This window comes from Epinephelus lanceolatus, chromosome 7, assembly GCF_041903045.1.
Source record: "Epinephelus lanceolatus isolate andai-2023 chromosome 7, ASM4190304v1, whole genome shotgun sequence".
Classification (NCBI taxonomy): Eukaryota; Metazoa; Chordata; class Actinopteri; order Perciformes; family Serranidae; genus Epinephelus; species Epinephelus lanceolatus.
The window spans coordinates 23,093,917-23,113,852 of record NC_135740.1 but is presented as its reverse complement, the minus strand read 5'-3'; the positions used below and the strand labels follow the sequence as shown (position 1 = coordinate 23,113,852).

Below are 19,936 nucleotides of genomic sequence, written 5' to 3'. Positions count from 1 at the left end.
TGAGCTCTCTAAGATATGACGGAGCTTGACCATTTAGAGCTTTATAAGTTAACAGTAGGATTTTAAATTCAATTCTGGATTTTACAGGGAGCCAGTGCAGCGAAGCTGAAACAGGAGAAATATGATCTCGTTTCTTAGTTCCTGTTAGTACACGTGCTGCTGCATTCTGAATTAGCTGGAGAGTTTTTAAGGACTTACTAGAGCTACCTGATAATAGAGAGTTACAGTAATCCAGCCTAGAGGTAACAAAAGAGTGGACCAATTTTTCTGCATCTTTTCGGGTCAGGATAGGCCTGATTTTCGCAATATTACGCAGATGAAAAAATGCAGTCCGTGAGGTTTGTTTTAAATGAGAATTAAAAGACAAATCTTGATCAAATATTACTCCGAGGTTTCTTACGGTAGTGCTAGAGGCCAGAGCAATGCCATCTAGAGAAATCCAGATAAAGAGTCTCTGAGTTGTTTGGGGCCAAGAACAATAACTTCAGTTTTGTCTGAATTTAACATCAGGAAATTGGTGCTCATCCAAGTTTTTATGTCTTTAAGGCAGTTATGGAGTTTAGTTAATTGATTACTTTCTTCTGGCTTCATCGATAAATACAACTGTGTATCATCCGCATAACAATGGAAATTTATAGAGTGATTTCTAATGATGTTACCTAAAGGAAGCATATATAGAGTAAATAGGATTGGTCCGAGTACAGAACCTTGCGGAACTCCAAAACAAACAAACAATAAGTGAGAGGTAATGTCACATGGAAAAAGGTAAAAGTTTTACCATGGAGAGCCAAAGCCTCTGCAGCCTCTGTGACTCAAAGCAATGTCTCATGCAACATTTCTCTCACTGGCCTTTCTGAAAGTTAAAGAAATAAAATAAGCTTGTTCCTGCAGGCTTTACTATCCATATTCTAAGACAAATTGGCTCTGCTGCAGCTCTTGCAATTAAAATTTAAAGCTTTGTGATTATAACAAAATTAAACAATGATTAACACACAAAAAAAAAATGTCAGCTCCCATTAAAATATATCAGTGCCACAGTGGGAGGACTTTTGTCATTGTAACCTTGTTTTGTCCACATGAATAAAATTCCCCAGCACACATCTTTCCAACTTTTTTGCTGTTATCTCTGCTGTTTTTGTGTGCTCCTCTTTTTCCTGCTGTTATTGCGGATTTGTCTGAACTAATCACAGCCCCTTGACTCGCCCATGAGCGCGCCTCCTCTGTCGGACTCCTCAGTTTTTTATGTACATTTCAGTAAACTGCTGGTGGAAAACTTTCAGCAAACAACCTGTTTTGAATTTTATCTCAGGCTTTTAAAATCAGTTTTATTATTAAGGCAAAATCCAATATTTTTTTAACCAGGCAAAGAATTATGAGCACACACACCCACGTTGGACTTTTTTGTTCGTACAATACCCAGAGTGAGCTCAAAAACACACGCACACTATGACTGTTGATTTTGCTCTCCACCCACTTGTAAGTGAGTACAACAATCTGGAGCGAGAGTAGCTGCCATGTGCTCATTAAAATATCAGCTATGCCCTGACATTTACTTTTACTTTTACCATTTACAAGAAGGCAGAAATTAACTAGGAACTACATAAATCTGGCAGAAGCTTCTGGTCTCCCTCCCTTTCAAACAGATTTCAACCCAACCCTGGACGGGCCAGTCACAACAGTTACCTAATATTGGACAAGAATCGGAGGATGACTGACTTGCAGAGCCTTCAAACTTTGCTCTAAAAAACACAATGTCAGTTTTGGCTTGTGCACCCTCACGCCAAGATGAAACCCTTCCCATTACCCTTACCCTAACCTTAATCGCCTCTCCTTTAACGTAATACTTTATAGCTAGCTAGTCGATTACTTAGCAATATCCACCTCTGGGCCAAGGAGCAAAGGGGGCTGATCGTGGACTGGCGTGTAGGTTAAGGTGGGCAAGTCGTGTTGCTGCTGCAGCTGCAGTTATACCTACTTGCATTTCTGTAAACAACCAAGATGGCTGCAGATGATATGGAACATTCTGTTGAAGTGTTATTTTCAAATTCTGATGGCATAAAACTCCAACACTCATTCACAGACATACTGATGCTCTACATGTTGTAGTCTTTTTAAATTTGTCTGTCTCCAGTGCTACATCACATGTACTGTCTCTCTGATTGGTTTATCCAATTTCGTCCAGACACATTTTAATCGTTGTTGCTGGAAATCGAAAATTAACTGAGAGATTTAACACTGACTAACATTTGTTATTTGGTCTGGTCATGTCAATTCTATAAACTTGCTCACACAAGCAAAGTCTACTGTTGTCTATATAGCCACACAGAGTGTTTGTTTGTGTCTAGGAGATGAGAAGTAAAGTAACTGAGGGTATGGGGTGATATAAATTACCCTGGAGAGAAGCCTAGAGACTGCAGGAAAAGAAGACTCATCTTAATGGCCCAACTAAGGCAAGGAAAAGTCCACAGTTGCACCCAAACAGGTCCAAGGTTGTTGAACAAGATTCAATCCCTCCCATCTGCTCCAGGGATCAACGCACCTCTAGTAACACCTTGTTGTCCAGAAGGTTACAGAATCCAGCTGGTTCTGCGATCAGCTGCTGCTCTGCTTACTTTTTATACATCACTGTTCTCTTTGTAGAGCGATACTGATTCAAAACTTCACATTATCACCTCCTTCTGTCACTCTCACTCTCACTGTTCTCCTCCATGCTGCTTTTGTGAGGTTTTTTTTCTCACCCAGGTGCCAGCAATTATCATCTTCTCTGCTCTGCCACACCCACACCCTCACAGTGTCAGCAGTTCTTTGCTGTGCAATAAAGGAGCAGTCTGTTGTTTTTTGGCTGGCTGCTACAAATTACAATACCAGTCCCTTAAAGGCACACTATGCAGGATAGTGAGTTACTTTTTGTGAACACACGAGCCAGCGAAAAATGAAAGTAAACCCCAGATTCACTCTGCTTCGCCTTGCTGTATATGCGCTGTGCCTTTTGGATGCATGCTGCTTACAGTCTGACACCTTGTCACCACCTTTTTATAAAGCCCTGACGTCACCAGAGCGCTGTGGGGGTACGCGCCCCGCCACATCCCAAACACAGCAAATAAGAAGAAAATACAGGCAGAGGGCAGAGTCTCTGCAGAAAAATACACCACCACACACTTTTAGTGGGTCATACGTGATGATTGAGAAGGATTACTTGTTTTTTTAAGGAAGATCCTTCATAGTTTATATTTAAATTGACACCGATACCAATAGAGTACTTCATTTAAGCATTCAGTTGCGTAAAATGTCACCAGACACCACAGGTTTTGGTGGCATCTCTGCACGCTGCACTGCCAGCTCCATAAATATACACTGCGCTCGACTTCACCACAGCATAGACTGGTTGTAGCTGGCAATCACACGTTGCACTAAATGGAAGAACGTTTGTGGTGATTGACTGCAAGCAAAACAATACAAATAGTCATTTTTTCTAGATCTGGGTACAGAAAGGATCAAATGCAGGTATCATTTGACTGTAAAGGTTTCAGTACTTCTTGGTGCTGTGTTATTTTTGTCGTTATTTTTGAAGGCTGCACCGTGTTATAACCGTGTGTCCTCTGGTCAGCTCAGCCTTCTTCAAGAGTCAAAGTCTGAATGTTATTTATGGTTTTCTACATCTGCATTATGTTCTGCTCGGTCCCATCTGCAGTGATTGGAGAGTTGCCTTGAAAAGGCCTTTAAGCCTGAACACAGATACAGAGAGACAAGAGGAGCGGAAGAGTCCTTGGCAGGAGATAACAGTTGTACTGTCAGCAAGACCACTGTTAGAGTCAGTATTCTAGTTATTTCATTCTCACTTCTTGTGCATGGGCATGTCCAACACATTTGTGAGGCTGTGATTGCAATACATTATGCGTGAGGGGGGAGTCAACAGGAGGATTGCAAATGGCAGGCGGTGCCCGATTATCGCAGCCTGTCCAGAGGAGCACAGGAGACTCAAACTGGCAGCCAACGCTTGGAAGACACAATGCAGACAAAGACAGAGAGAAGACAATACAAGTTAAGTTCACAATTTTCAGGTGTTAACTACTCCTGTCCGTTTGCCTAATTAGATTACATAGTGAATAAGTGGTTGCCATGGGAACCGTGTTGGCAGCAGAAACAGAAGCCATTTGTGATGCACTCTGGCTTGGCAGTAGCAGCCACAAACAAAGCCTCGAAAATCTGGAGCTTCCAAATTGCCAATCAGCCTGATTAGACGTGACATTGTGTTTTCCCAGCAGAGTGTTCGCTGTTGTTTTATATTTCATCAGCTATTTTCTCAAACTCACTAAGCCTCTGTCTCTCTGAAGATATGTTGTCTGTCTGCTCCCATCCCTCATCGGTCCATCTTTAATCTTCCCAAACTCTGTCACTGCTTCTTAATACATTCTCATATAACCATCTTTGATCTGCGCCTGGAGGAACTAAAAGAATTAGAAAGAGAGAAACTGATAAGTAAAGAGACAGATAGCACAACAAACAACAGTGAGCACCTCAGGTCTGTGTATTAAATGGAGTGTGAGTTGGAGCAAGAACAAATATCTCATTTCACTGTAATGTGCTAAGGGTTTGTAGCTCGCTCTCCGGGCGTTCTTTAAACATTGTTTACCGCTCTGATTTTAATGGCTTGTTGGCCGCATCATAAAAAGTGACTCAATATCCATGACCCTCGGCTCAGCTCTTATCTCGCTCTTTCAGAGGGGTGAGCGCTCGCAGTGTTGAGTCTTAACACATAAATGAGACTATCAGCTGAAACGCACACGTACACGCTACAGTGATTTCAGGCGTTTGCAGTAAATTAACCAGTCACATATACACACACTCACCGGTGGTAATCAATGATACCTGGAGCCTGCTGAGACGTAGAGGAAGGAAATACACACAGTCACACCAAGGGTATTGTTAATTTAATGAACAGATGAAACCAATCATATCAGCAAAGCGGTTAAATTTCTGTTTAGGATGGAAAAAAGGAAATGGCGTGGAAGAAGAAAGAGGCGCTGAGAGGTACTAGTGGCCGGGAGAAATGGTGATTGAGAAAGGGTAAATGTTGGCACACGGAACCGCACTGAGAGGAGTGAGTTGTAACCACCCTACACTTCCAGTTTAAAAAGGCAGAGCCAAAACCAACAACAAAGTCACAGCAAAATGAAGCTGTGAATCAATGGACTGCAGTGTGTGAACGGTGCTGAACAGGCTGTTTTCAAGGGGAGATACACACCACAGTAGATCACACAGAGGGAAGACTGTGTGCTTGTGTGTGTGAGTGTGTGTTTTGTTTCTGCCCTTTGTGCCCCGTAGACTGCAGAGCCTCCAATGATCATCGTAAATTAGGATAAATAAACTTCAGAGGATGTGAGCAGACAGCCGTTGGTAGCGATCATAGCACAAGCCCTCAGGCTAAATGCCAGCTTGCGAAAGTGACAGTGGTATCAGAGAGTCTCGAGGGAGGAGATACAAAGATATACAGACATGAGGCCTACAGAGAGCACTTGAGAGGGATTGCTTGCACGCAGGATAACTCAGAGATAAGAAAGTCATCCAGTAATGAGGAGAAGAGAGGCCTGGCAGGGAGGAGCAAAAGGAAAGAGTGGAAGAATAATGAATAGAGGGCATATTGACAAAAAACAGAGTTAACTTTTGCCTATACACACACACCTCTTTACTTTTTCCTGGTCATTACATACAGTCCATCCTCGGTCCTTCCTCAAAAGCCTTGCTGGCTGATAAATACTGGAGATGGATGAGTTTGGGAGTTAATCATCTCAGGGTGTTAATGTCACAGCCTACAGACAGACATGACAAACTTCCTGTAACTCAGTGTTTGGCTGCTCTGTTCCCACCCCGAGGCTCTGCCATCACTGGCCTGCTTCCATATGGGATGCTGTACTGCACTGTGTGTGTGTGTGCATGTGTGTGTGTGTGTAAGAGGGAGGATGGATTAGTGTTTTTGTATCGAGACGGATAGGTGCATTACTTTGCCTTCTCTTGGCTGAGTCTACTTGTTTTGTGCTCAGTAATGACGCTGCGATAATTATTCCTTTCAGACGAGAAAAATAATGCTTGTGTCACTTTGCAGCGCCACCCAGGCTGGCTCGGGATTTCAGAATGTCTTTCAGGAGATTAAAAGCATTATATCAAAACATACTTGTTTCGGATTGTGAAGTTGGGGACCTGAGTTAGATAAGAAAATTGATACCACCAACGTGTCTGTGCATCAGTTACAAAGCTGGAACCAGGAGGCAATTAGCTTAGCTTAGCATGAGACAGGAAGCAGGGTAAACAGCTAGCCTACTCTCGCCAAAGTTTAAATATAAAGCAGCAGCTCCAAACCTAAGTAAATAACACATTCTATCTCTTTTATTTAATCTAACAAAAACAGTAATACAACTTGAGGTTTTAGGGGAGTTGTAACATTGAACTGTTTCTTGGCAAACAAAAGCCAAGCGCAGTAATGCCAGGCAGCCAGCAGAGACTTTATGTGTTATGCCAGGTTCACACTACTTCATGTCAGCCCGATTATAGCACAATGTTGTGTCGTCCGTTGTTGGCTTGAATCGTAAACAACAATGGGTGTCGTATGCAATAATCCATTGTTTCATCTTGTGAAGTGTGTCATAGTAGCAGACGTTCCAACAGATAGGCTAGCATGTTTGATTTTCTTTTTGTAATTCATGACTTCTCCCATCACAGCTGTCATTTTGACCAAAGGAAACACAGAGCGATCTGCTGCTGTGTACAACTGTATATCAACAGCATCCCAGCCTTTTACTTATTTCCTGTAGGGATGTTACCACACAGAGTAAAAAAGGAAAAAATTATGGTGTGAAACAGCAGAGGCACTTTGTCAACCCGATGAGCACTGCTATTATCATCAGGCTAGCAAAGAATATCATTTCTTCATAATGGAGGACATAAAGTTAGAAAATTAAAAAATAGTGGCTTTTACTCACCACAATTGCAGAGGCTATCAGCTTCATTTGAAACAGACTACATTAGAAACGGGCCTTTATTTATCATTCCCCTTGAATTTTTATATTTTTACTTGTAATCTACCCACATTTGCCTTATTAAAGTTAATGCATCACGCCATCATTTCAAACTGAGCACTTCCTGTACCTGATTACCTGTACCTGTCGGTTGAGAGAATCCCTTCATTTTCTAAACATGCTTTTATTGTGAAACATTTGCAGGAACTTGTTGTGGAGGATTCACTTGCATAGTTTGCATGCAGTACTTGTATGTAGCTCCTGCTATCTGGTGGCGCTTTTTACGTTACTACAATAACATTTCAGCTAGCACATGAACAGCCAAAGTGGCTGAAAAAACACTAAAAATAATATTAAAAATAGGACAAAAAAACCTCAATGACATCATGCACATCGTAAAAGACTGTCTGTCAGCCAAGTCATGGCAAGATTTAATTACTCCACGATCACCTAATCTGACATAGTGACCGTTGGAACGGACAAAAATGTGGTGTAGTGTGAACCAAGTATAAGTTTTTATGTTAGTGTCTGTCTACAGGTTAGACAAAAATGATGAAATGTGTTAATTAGAGAGCTAAATGTGACTTTTTTTTAACTTTGGACAGAGCCAGACACACTGTTTCCCCTTCCCTCCAGTGTTTATGCTAAGCTAGTTGACAAGTTGCAGCAGAGATGACTTTGCAATATATTTTACAGTGCACTGAAAGACTAAACATATCATTGCAGATACTTCACACCCACTACACTCAAGGATAAATTCACAAAAAAAGCACATTCATCATTATCTAATCCGTCTCACAAAAGATACTGTACTAATGATATTACGGTGCCATTAAACTTTTACAGCTGAGAACATATTGCCCTTTTTGCATCTGATTGCCATCCATGTGGCAAAGTATACATGTTTCCTTTAAGCCAAGAACAAAGCAGACGCAACAACTGAAATTTTCCGACAACAAGCTACAGGTCCTGACCGACAAGGTGTAGAGGCATTCCTCAAAACTTCAGGCAAGAACTTTAAACAAGATGTTAAACATTAGAAAGAAACTGTATTTTAATGTAATATCAAAGTCTATCAGTGCTGCTAGTGTTTATAAATGCACACTTTCAAACTGTATAAGAAGTTTGCATGATTTATGCTTCAATTACTGCTGATTTTTAGGAATTATACTATTTTAGCACTGAGACTCATTTCCATAGAAAGGGGCCTATTGTAAGCAGAATGTATGCATTTTACGTAATTTAAATACGTGCAAATTGCACCGGAATAATGAGAAGCTATTTGCTATGCAGCACAGTTAGGGGACCATTTCAGTCATTGTACGTGCTTTGAGATTTTTTTTTGTTTTATTTATGCAGGTTTAGCAGCAATCTTTTTGTGAATTCCCCCATCAGAGTTTGAGCTGTTCCCATCTGGCTGTCAATTCAGGGTCCCAAGGGCCAACCTGAACACACACAATCATTCTTTTATTCCCTTTGACAAACAGGCATTGAACACAAAATGACTGCATCAGGGAGCACTTGTTATTTTTTAAGATGTGCTCTCTTTTATTATTTATATAACATATTTGCTGCTCCCTGCCCATTGTATACTTTATAAATGTATGTTTTTAATGATGTGTTGTGCTCCATTAACACTACAGTTGGTAACTTTGCTGAAACTATCACTATATCCACTCAGTGGTACATGATACAGATAATCTGTGGAAAAATAAAAAATTTGCTTCAGCTGGTGAGCAGTGCTTAGCTTGACTGTTTCCAAAATGATGGCCAGGTAGCAAACATTCTAATTTTACAGCTAAACAGTACACTAAAATATGCTTCTGAAAACATTTGCGGTGAGAAATAGGCAATGCAGTAACAGAATCTTGAATCTTTTATTTGATCAGCACTGCCTACTTTGACAGTTTGACGGCAGTTCATAAAGTGACTGACATGATTAACAGCTGCGTTAGAGACTCCTTGACTCTGACTTGATGTTTGCATTCAGCGACGAAGGATTCCTGCAAATGCCATTAGAAACACTATGAGGAGGAGGAGGACCATATTTTTTCTTTACAGACTATTTGTCTGATGAACTACTCTGTGGATTTAAACCCTATTTCCAAAGTAGCAAGCAGTACTGAAGCAGTACTCGTTCGGTGCACTGTTTTTCAGTTTCCACTGTGAAAAGTTGTGGATGGTACCAATGCAATCTTTCCGCACCGTCCCCATTTTTAGTCCCCCCTCTGTTGGGGTACCTTGCGCACAGATCTGGTACTAAAAGGTGGAGCTGTGAACACTGCAGTCTGTTGATTGGTCAATAGTGGACAGTCACTCTGCTCAGGGCTGAGCTGTGGCTGGTTTTGAAGCTTGTGTAACCACTGTTCATAACTTAGGGAGTTTTATTAGCAGACTTTAACTATGAAATAAAGGATGTTTTGCTGCCTCTTGCACCAGCTGGAATCGTAGAAAAAAATAACTTAATTTACTGGCCCGACTGCCGGCAACTTTTAAGGTGGAACATTTACTTTTAATGTTATTCAGTGCATGAGCTGACAACGTGAATCCATCAGCACACCTTAAATTTCACTGTGACAACTTTGACCATGCCATTAGTTTTTAAATGACATACATTTCTAGTAATGAGTGGATCCTTAAACGTGGAGTGTTGTCCCTGTGGGCTCTGGCAGCACTTAACCACTGATCTTGCCTGAGAAGGACTAAATGCACAAACCTGATTTTTTAAAATATCCCAGACTCTCACTGCAGCCTGTTTTATTTTGTTCTGAAAATGTCGGTGTGCAGCCTCGTTCTGTGGACAATAAATGAAGTGCAGACTGATAAAGGAGGAAATACAGTGAGTGCTGGATGGAGCAATGAGTGACAACAACCCCGCCCACATTTAAGAGTACTGTTTGCAGTAGAAACACTGGGGTCTAGGTACCATGACTGAGGGGATACTTTTGGTTCCAAAGGTGCCATACTGAAAGTGTGTGGTGGAAACTGTGACAGTTCAGCAAATATGACACAAAGTTATTTTCATAGAAGTTACAATATTCTCTCCTAATGCAAATAAGCACATTTTGAACTATGACTTTAAGGGTGTGTGAACTATCCTAATTATTCTGTTGTTGTTTTTTTATGTCTTTCTTTAGAGCGAGAGGCTGAACCTGACAGATATGGAGACCCAGGAAATAAAGCTCACTCTAGCTCAGCTAAGAGGACAGCACAGGATGGTGAGTCTGGCAGCATCATTTTCATCTTCACCAGGGTGGAGAGGGTTTTTTGGGGGGTTTTTTAGTGATTGGAAGAAACCACCCTGTTAATGTTGTTACAGCTGATTCAACTGATCTGACTTTGACCTAATATGTGTTTTTGGGCTATAATGGTCCCAGTACTGATCTATTTGTCCTATAAAAGTCAGATGCACAGTCAGATCATTACAGATTACCAGGTTTAATGAGAAATAAATGCTCCGATAGCCAGTCATTGATGTTCTTAACACTGAGTTTAAATTATTCTGCCCTGCTGTCTCAGCTGCAGATCCCATAAAACGGCGGGTATAATACAGCAGTGTTTAGCACAATTAGTTCTCCACCCTGTCTCAGGTTGTGTGCAGAGATGTCAGTGTGGAAGGGAGAGATAACCAAGCTCACAGCTCGTCGTCTGAACCAGACAGAGCATGGCGAATGCACACAGGATGATCAAAGCTAGCCCCTTCAGTAACATGGAGCTATTTCCAGGGTTAGCTGCAGTACTAACATCACGGTCTGTTAGTGCAGGCTAACACCAAAATTGTAATTTGAGATGTAGCAAGTGGGTTGTGATTTACTGGAGTAAAGATTCCCCTCTTCTGAACACAGGAGCATACCTGTCAGTTCTGGTGTTTGTGCATGTAGCTTAACAAGCTAGCATGGGTGTAGTGAGCTGAAATTCTCTGCAATATCGTTTGCTTGACATTACCAAGGGTAACATCAAATACAGTGATATAGCTTATTCTCAGTAACCAGAAAGAGGCTATAAATATAACTGAATTGTGTAGTATATGGAAAATATAACCTTTTTTTTTTTTTTTTTTTTACTTTGGGTCAGTTATTGATGATATCTTTTATTTTTGAATTTGCTAAAGTTTAATCTGACTCAAGGATACAAATGTTTATGCATGTGGGCATCATGGCTTTATATCTGCAGCACAACATGTACAGTATTTGGGTCATTTTAATTAGCATTTAGCTCGACTGATTGAAAATTCAGAGGCATTAAAAGATTTAATCGTCGCCTGTACAAATATTACTATCATGCATGATTTATCGATGTTTAAAATGTAGTTAAGGAGGTAATGTGGGACCTATAATGATCCCTTATTAATGTTCCTATTATTTATTCATAAACGTGTTAGCCAAAGCAGGTCCTTCCTTGGCTGCTATTTAATTTGATAATACTGTAACAAGAGGAATTAATCAAATCATTTAATGAAATAGTTTACATGGAAAATGATGAGTCATGGTGATTCATAAATAGCCAAGTAAGACAATTTACAAATGTGTAATACAAAATGGATTATTTAATACCTTAACCTTGTGCTCTCATACCCATTTCATGAATTTGTTGGCATGAAACACCCATAAAACCTGGTTTCAGCCACAACGAGGCTCCAAGCTGCTGCTGAAATGATTTGATGAGTTGGCAAATGGAAAACTAAATGGGGAACCAATTGCTAAATCAAATGCAAATTGAAATGCGACTGATGTGCACACTCTGTTCTGTTCGTTAGGTAATTACAAAACCAATTACACATGTTTTGATCTAATTCAATGGGAGATAAGCTGCATGGTAACATACAGTAATTCACGGTATCAAAGCCCAGATAAATCTACAAAAGGAGCCGCAGCCATATTGTGCCACTGTGAGACTCAGCCAGAATAAATAGCGTCGCTTTCCTCATGTATCTTTGTGTACTTGAGTCTATTCAAACACAGATGTTGAGGTCTGTTGTGAAGGTTTGGTTATTTTTAGTTATAGACAGTTTGTCTCGTTATCAGCTCTTATGAAACAGTTACAGCACTGTAGAGCTCTATCCGTTTCAGTTTTCAGGGATTAATGTTAAGTCTGGGTTCTTAGTTTATTTAACAGGGACGGCACACAACACAGCTGTAGAGCCAGGGTTAGCTTTATAGCTAATCTGCATTTTGTAACATTTACGAACAGTAAATCACATATAAAACGTCATACAAAATATACACTGCATGGTTTTGGAGAACAGTTGAGCCATCCTTTAGGTGCTCTCCCCAAAGCTGCAGTTCAAAGATTTAAATCAAATCAGATGATTTGATTGAGAGCGCCTTTGTTGCAAAGATTGAACCTGTCAGGTAGTGAGTCATTGGTGTTGACCTCTCATGTGCTATATGAGCAAAGGAACTGTATTCATTTTTTTTCTCTCAAATGGAGGAAAATGTGATATTTTGAATTACATATCATACAATTTCACTCTCCATTCTTCTCTTGTCTACTATGCGGTCTATCTCACTGGGTGGTGTAGTAGCCTCTCTGCGGGGTGGGTTAATGTGTTCATTTCAGCACACAGGCTTTCTCTTTTAGAAAACATATGAAGAAAGAGGAGGTTGAAAAGAGACTCTATTGGCTTAGATGAAGTGAATAGAGTCTGGTATTTCTCCTATTCATCACTTTACCACATGCTTCGGATAAGCGGATGATCTAAAGAACACACAGAGCATGGGTGTATCACATCAGGTCCTATTGATTGTATAGAGTTTTGAGTAACAAGAGCAAAATGGTGAATATGAGTGGATAATAACCGGAGAGGAGAGTAGATGGAGGTAGAGGAGATGCAAGACTCTGATACTCTTTCTCATTCATGCTCACACACACACACACACACACACACACACACACGCACACCCCTCAGCTTCAGATTAATGAATGCCTCAGTCTAGGACAGTGCAAAAACATTTAATTATCTCTGACACTGAAGGTGAGGCAAGAGGCCAGATCTGTCATCCACCTGTGTGTGTGTGTGTGTGTGTGTGTGTGTGTGTGTTTTAGGAAAGAGGAAATAGAGGAAGAGATCACAGTGTGTCAATGAGACAGAATCCGGCTGTAAGTCAAGCGTGTGGTCTTTCACTGTGACCTCTCCTGAAATTGACTAAAGGTCAAACTGACACAAACTCCTTGTCTGGCAGCAACACATGGTCAGCTAAGAGCCCGGGGGATCTTTTTTTTAAGAGCAGAAGAAAAGAGACCACTTGACATTGTACAAGTGCAAAATAAATTCTTGAATGAATAGAATAAAACCTTCCCTTCCTGCACAGCCACGAGCCATTCACTTCTAACCCAAGCATGAACAACTCGCCAAAACAGTTACTCATCGTCAATGAGTAGGATTGTAATGCAAAAGAGGTATTTTATTATTATTATTCTCTGTTATTATAGATTGGCATACAGTTTAGTGAAGACATTCATGGTCTTCAGAGGATTAATTGTGATAACTTTGGTGATCTCTTCAGTTCACATCCAGCTCCATCATCAGGTCAAAAATGTTTCTAATACCGTACTTTGTGTTTAATACAAGTTAGAAAATGTTAGCTTGCTTAATCACAAAACTAACACGAAGAACATGATAAACATTGTCAATCAGGTCAAAGCACAGCTGTGCAGCCTCACAGAACCTTAGCATGACTGTAGCCTCTTACTGTGTGTGCAGACAGAAAGTGAATCTAAGGGTGCTTTCAGACCTAGAGTTCACTTGCTTCAGTTCGAATCAGGGACTTATTTTGTCACAAAGCTGCATAATTGCCTAGAGTTGGTTCGTGTTATCACGGCAGCATTTACAAGCGGACCAGATAAAATGCCTTGAGTGAGAAAGCTGCTCTTGATTGGTCAGAATTTCCATGTGGGAAAAATCCAGGAAGTAAACAAAACATTAAAGAAGAGTACACTTGCAAGATAAATGTGACACTTTCTAATGTCACAAAAGATGGTTGATTTTAGCGCTGGTCATCGTGAACTGTATTGCTGTCATTGTTCATTTTAGTCAAACCATACAGTTTGAAAACGAGGCCTGGCTCCAACTAGAAAACAATGTTTTGATGCATTGTTTTAGTGGGCACCTGAGTGCGATTGCTGTGTTCACACCTGCCCAAACAAACCACACTTAGGGGACCAACGAACTTGAGTTCGATTGAACCGAACCAAACTAAAAACTAAACTAAAAAAAGTCATCCATGCTTTCATTTCCACCCACTTGGATTATTGCAACTCTCTTTACACTGGAATTAATCAGTCATCTCTCTCCCGTTTACAAGTAGTACAAAACGCTGGAGCCAGATTTTTGACAGATACCTGAAAGAGAGACCACATCACCCCTGTCCTAGCCTCTCTCCACTGGCTGCCAGTGCAGTACCGTATTGATTTTAAACTTTTTTTATTCACATACAAAGCCCTGAATGGAGTGGCCCTTTCCTACATGACAGAACTTTTAACCCCATAGTCCACCTCCAGACCCCTCAGGGGGCTAATCTTGGGCTTTTAACTGTTCCACGCACTTATTTTAAACTCAAGGGTGACTGTGCCTTTGCGGTCGCAGCCCGCAGACTCTGGAACAGTATTCCCCCCTCTGTCAGACTTGCCCCCTCCATTGACTGTTTTAAATCAAGGCTAAAAACGTTCTTTTTTTACTAAAGCTTTTGAGTCCTCCTGATGTTGCCTATGTGTTTATTTGTGCCTTGATCTATGTTGGTTGCTGTTTTTGTTTTGTTTATTATTTTACTTCACTTGTATCTCTTTTATTCATATTTAACTGTATAGCACTTTGGTCAGCTTGGGTTGTTTTTAAATGTGCTTTATAAATAAATTTGACTTGACTTGAGAGGTTGCATACAAAGTCAACAGAAAGGTTAGATTTAACACATGTTCAATCAAGCAGCAAGAACTGACAGTGTCTCAACTTGAGAGAAAATGTGCATGCAACCTTCTGCCTAGATGTTAAGCAGTCCAGGCACCAGTTTTTCAAACCATGGATATGTTATATTTGTATGTTTCACATGTATCATGTTAATATTCAAAGTGACATAGCATTGATTATATGTATATGAGCTGACTTTGTCATCGGTGGATGGAGAGGATAGTGGATAGCCATCTTAATGAGACGGCTGCCAAGCTGTGGACCACTGTTGGAATTCAACTAACAGTAAAAGAGAGTATTTTTAGTGACATTGGTGGCACCAAAACCAGGTATTTTAAAGCAAAAAAAAAAATTATCTTTTCATCACCCTAACCATGTGATCTTTGTGCCTGAACATTACCAAAGTGTTGAAATGTAAAGAAACATAAAACCATGTCTGCTACACGATTACATATAAATGTTACATTTCCATGGTTTGTAGAAACATGTAATGTCAACATCTATTCTGGTAACTGGGTTGTGTGCAGAGTTGGGAGGAAAAAGGAGAGAGACTGGAGGGAGATAAGAGAAAGAGAAAGAAGTTTCTGATGAGTTCTTGGGTCAGTCAGAGAGGCTGGCAAACACACACACACACACACACACACACACACACACACACACACACACACACACACACACTCCTACACAGGCGGTCGGTGTGTCCATTGTTAGCTAGCTTACAGTTTATTTCTCTGCAGTTGGTACATTGGCTGATTCGGGCAAGTAAACACAGACTGCACAATCGGTCCAGCATATTTGCACGAATGAGGTGTGAATCACACCTTCAGTCTGAAAATATGGACTCTTGAAGTTATCCATACACACAGTGAGATGTGCCAAAAGTTGGGTGAGCATTCTTGTAGAAACAGCATTGTTGAATTTCAGACAGCCCATCAAATAACATGTTTTGAAATTTGACCTTGGTATACCACAAACACTGACCTGTTAGCCACAATGAAGAAATCACAAGCTGGTTCAAACTGGCTGTCATCAAAGAAAATAAAATAGCTTAAATAAATTAAAATCAAACTTAGCCTTCTCCCTCTTTTAGCATTTCTTTTTTGAGTAGCTCTTCACTATACAACAATACAGTACTTCTCAGACAAATGAACACATCTTCTGTTTCAAGGCTAGAGAAAGGCATGTTTGATCCTTAATACAGTGTAATTTTTAAGTTGTGAATGTCTGTATAACAAAAATGTCCATCTAAGTTTGAGCACTTTAAGTTTGTAAGCGTAGTCGCTTTTTTACGGAGAAATTTGGAGAAAAGCAATTTGTTTTATTTATATGGAACGTTAACTTGTGATGTTACTCAGTGCATGAGTTGATGACGTGAATCCATCAGCACACCTTAAATTTCACCGTGACAATTTTGACCATTACTTTAGTTATATGACATACACTTCTAGTAATGAGTGCATCTTCAAGCGTTTATATATCTTAATTTCAACCAGGACGGCATATATCCCAATCCACATGTGGAGAAAAAAACACGCTGTGGAGCGTTGTTTCTGTGGGCCCCAGCAACACTGTGTCACCAGTAATGAGGAAATACAGTGAGTGTTGGACAGAGCAGTGAGTGACAACAACCCGGCCACATTTAAGAGTACTGTTTGTGGTGGAAACGCTAGGGTCTAGGTACCATGTCTGAAGGGTTACTTTTGGTTCCAAAGGTACTATACCGAAAGTGTTTGGTGGAATCAGGGCTTTAATGTGACCAACACTCAACATGAACACAGAAGAAGAGTGGGGTAGGGAAGGTGTTTGGGGTGGTTTGAGAAAGGCCCTACAGTAAGAGACATTATCATTTATTGTATGTGTTTCTCTGAGTGTGTGCATGTTCCCTCTAACCAAGCCAATTTCATGCATATTCTGTTTTACTTTTGCTCTCTGTTCTCCAAGATGATAATAGGAATTATAAACACACTTCAAGCAGAACCGTTTATATACGCCTTTATTTAGAGTGTAACAATTAGCAATTTCCACCTAAAATGAATGTCCTCTTGTGTGCGCATGTTGTCCTTAAATGCATCTTTGCTCCTTTGCTTTGAAGCTGTCTTCAAAGAGTGTTTGATTATTTGCTTTCATACTATTCCTTAAAAAATGCTTTGCTGCCAGCAACAGCTTCACAAAACATCCTCTTTCAGGGCTTTTCACAATAAACTGTGAGTGTGCATGTGCTGCTGTGTGCGCACAGTGGTTGTGTGGCAGTGATGAATATTCAGTTTGTAAGCGATAGTCAATAGCCTTTCTCTCTCTCCAGATATTTTTCTCCCCGTAAGCCACTGTGGCTTCGTCTCTGACATTCAAACTGACACAGCCTGTTTATCTTCTCCATTCCAGTTACATCCACAATAATATGATTTTCTCATGTTTTCAATAATTAATTTTATGGATGGTGAATCCATTCTATTACTGCGTCCTCCCTGAGGCCCTCTCTGTGCTTTCATCCCTCCATCATCCCTCGCTGCCATCCATCGCTCCAGTGCCTCTCATAGGCCAAACAGTCAGACCCTGAGGAGTGTTCACAAAACAGAGAGAGAGGGAGGTTTTTTTATCTTCTCCTGATCTGTTTGTCTCTCTCTGTTTTCTCTCACTCCATCTCTTGTTTTCCTCTGTAGCCCCCCAGGTGAAAGAGAAGAAACACCTTTTTAATTAGTTTATCAAAGCCTGAAAGTGATGCTCATTTTTCTAATAACAGTCAGGAATCTGTCCGCTGGGAATAGTTGTTGAAGCTCTTGTTTATTTAATTTCAAACTTGTTTATTTGCTATTAGAAACAGTGGCGGGGGAGAGCAAACAATGGAGAGCAATGGAGCACGGTGTCGATAAAGAAGCGCACACACCCGTACACACAGATTACGAAAACACCCCGTTGACCCATGTCCAGCTCAGCAGCAATTAATTTGAGGTCACCCTCTACTCTCTGACAGGGCTTGTTGGCGATGTGGCCTCTTCTATTAGACTCTGACTATCTTTATTATCCAATCACTGCACTCCATTCTGGCCTCCGTCCAGTATTAGAGGACACAGGAAGAGTGTTTTATCTCACCCCTCTCTTCTCCAGACACTTTTTCTTGTCTCTTAAGGAACATTAATGGTAGAAGAAAGAGGGAGAACAGTTCTTGAGGAGACAAAACGTGGATGAGTGGGGCAATTTACTGTCAACTTTAATTGTAATAAAATTTTGCAGCTTCAAGTATAATGTGCTTTTCTGCCAGGAATCTGCTTGGAAGTTTTGAAGCAATTAAATGGCTGGAAGTTATGTTCGGGGTTGGATCATTCAGGCGCTTTTTAAAGAAGGATTTTTTTTTACACACTGTAGGCAATAAACTGCCATATGTGCAGCTCGCCTTAATGAGTAACAGTGCAATGATACAGCAGCACTGACACACTAATGCAGTTAACAGTGATTCAGTAAGCAAAGACTGTTATTACATTTTACCTGTAAAGGCATGGATCAAAACCAGGACCTTGTGTATTACAAAGTATTGCACACTGACATTCCCCAGCAGTATCCCACTGAGAGGATCCTTTCAAACAAATGATGTTACAAAGCATTGGCTGTTGTTAAATGTCTGTCTACATTTACTCTGAATAATTACTAATAAATAATTACTGGTGTCCATGTCAAACATGTCAGTCCTCACACCAACTCTTAGTAGAGAAGGGGATGAGATTGTTGGAAATGCAGCCTAACATCTTAAACAAGACAAGGTCAAACTCGGTATATGGGTAGACTGTGTATGAAACACTAGAGCTTTCTATGCTCTCTTTGCAGCTGAACTCACTGATCATTTAACACAACACTCTCCCTTTCAGCTCTAGTCAGTGATGTACATCTGTACACAATTCATCCTCATACAACAGTTTGTATGATATCCTACGAGTTAGCGCCCCACGAACGACATTACCTCCTTAAAGTTAAAGGGAAATTTTGGTTTATTTCAACCCGTCTCCTATCGTCCTAAATTTGTTAGCATGTTAGCCGTTAGCCTAGATACAGCCGTAGCGTCAGACCTGTTAAAACGTAAGTGAACGGGCATCCCTTCAAGTGCAAAGTTAGTCCACTAAACAAGCTTTTTTTCCACAAAGGCCGCCTCATATCGTTAGGATAAATGTCAGAGAACATATAGAAAACGACATGTAAACGTGTTGTCTTACCTTACCGGTGTGGTGCCATGTTTGTTTATGCCTCTAGCTCTGCTAGATCCAGAGGTCAAGCCAAAGAAAACTACACATGGGTGTTTTGTGAGGCTGACAGGTCAGGTATATAGATCAGTTAGTCTGTCATGAAGAACAACTTTTACTCCAAAATCAAATATCCAGTGTTTGAAAGCTTGATTTTCATATATTTTTATTGAACTTAATATATACAGACGCACAAAGCTGAATAAGAATGGGTCTCTCAGGTCAATAGTATGTTTCCAGCACTCCTCTGGCTGGCTGTGTTTGCCCTCCGTCTCCCTGTGGGCTCCGAGCTGTGGACTTGGAGGGATGGAGGGAGGTGATGGAAGTCAATATATGAACCCTCTTCATCCGCAGTTGGGTAAATGGAGGCACACTGTGCACAAGAGAGCACTGTAACTGTCGTAATGGCAGGAAGGCAGAGTGAGGGCAGAATGATGGGTTTATTGTAACACCGCCACACCTACACGCACAGAGGAACAAGGCTATGATTGCTGAGACATAAGTTCGATGGTGAAGAGAGCTGGTGACTTGTAAGATATTTATTAAAATAAACCTATACCTTCACATATCCTTTTACATGTACACAGAGAGCTTACAGATCCTTACAGATGATATATGTACACATATATAAGGACAGAAGCTTTGTGAAAAATGTCTTCATGTTTAGCCAGATGAAGCTTTTTTGTCAGAATATTTTTTTCCTAAGATGCAGCGAAACTTTAGATTTCAACTGGGAATATATTTTCTTTTATGTACTTGCTGTGCTCACTGAGCACAAGCTACCAACCATA

The 19,936-nt window shown here is 40.5% G+C and overlaps 1 protein-coding gene across 2 annotated transcripts in view; it reads left to right on the top strand.

The window, feature by feature from the left end:
* spock1 (SPARC (osteonectin), cwcv and kazal like domains proteoglycan 1) overlaps positions 1–19,936 on the top strand; it is a 156,488-nt gene that overhangs the window by 95,047 nt on the left and 41,505 nt on the right. For both annotated transcript variants that reach the window (XM_033633715.2, XM_078169329.1), the window contains exon 4: positions 10,151–10,231. In XM_033633715.2, coding sequence (XP_033489606.1) covers positions 10,151–10,231 — 81 coding nt within the window. The remainder of the gene's footprint in view (positions 1–10,150; positions 10,232–19,936) is intronic.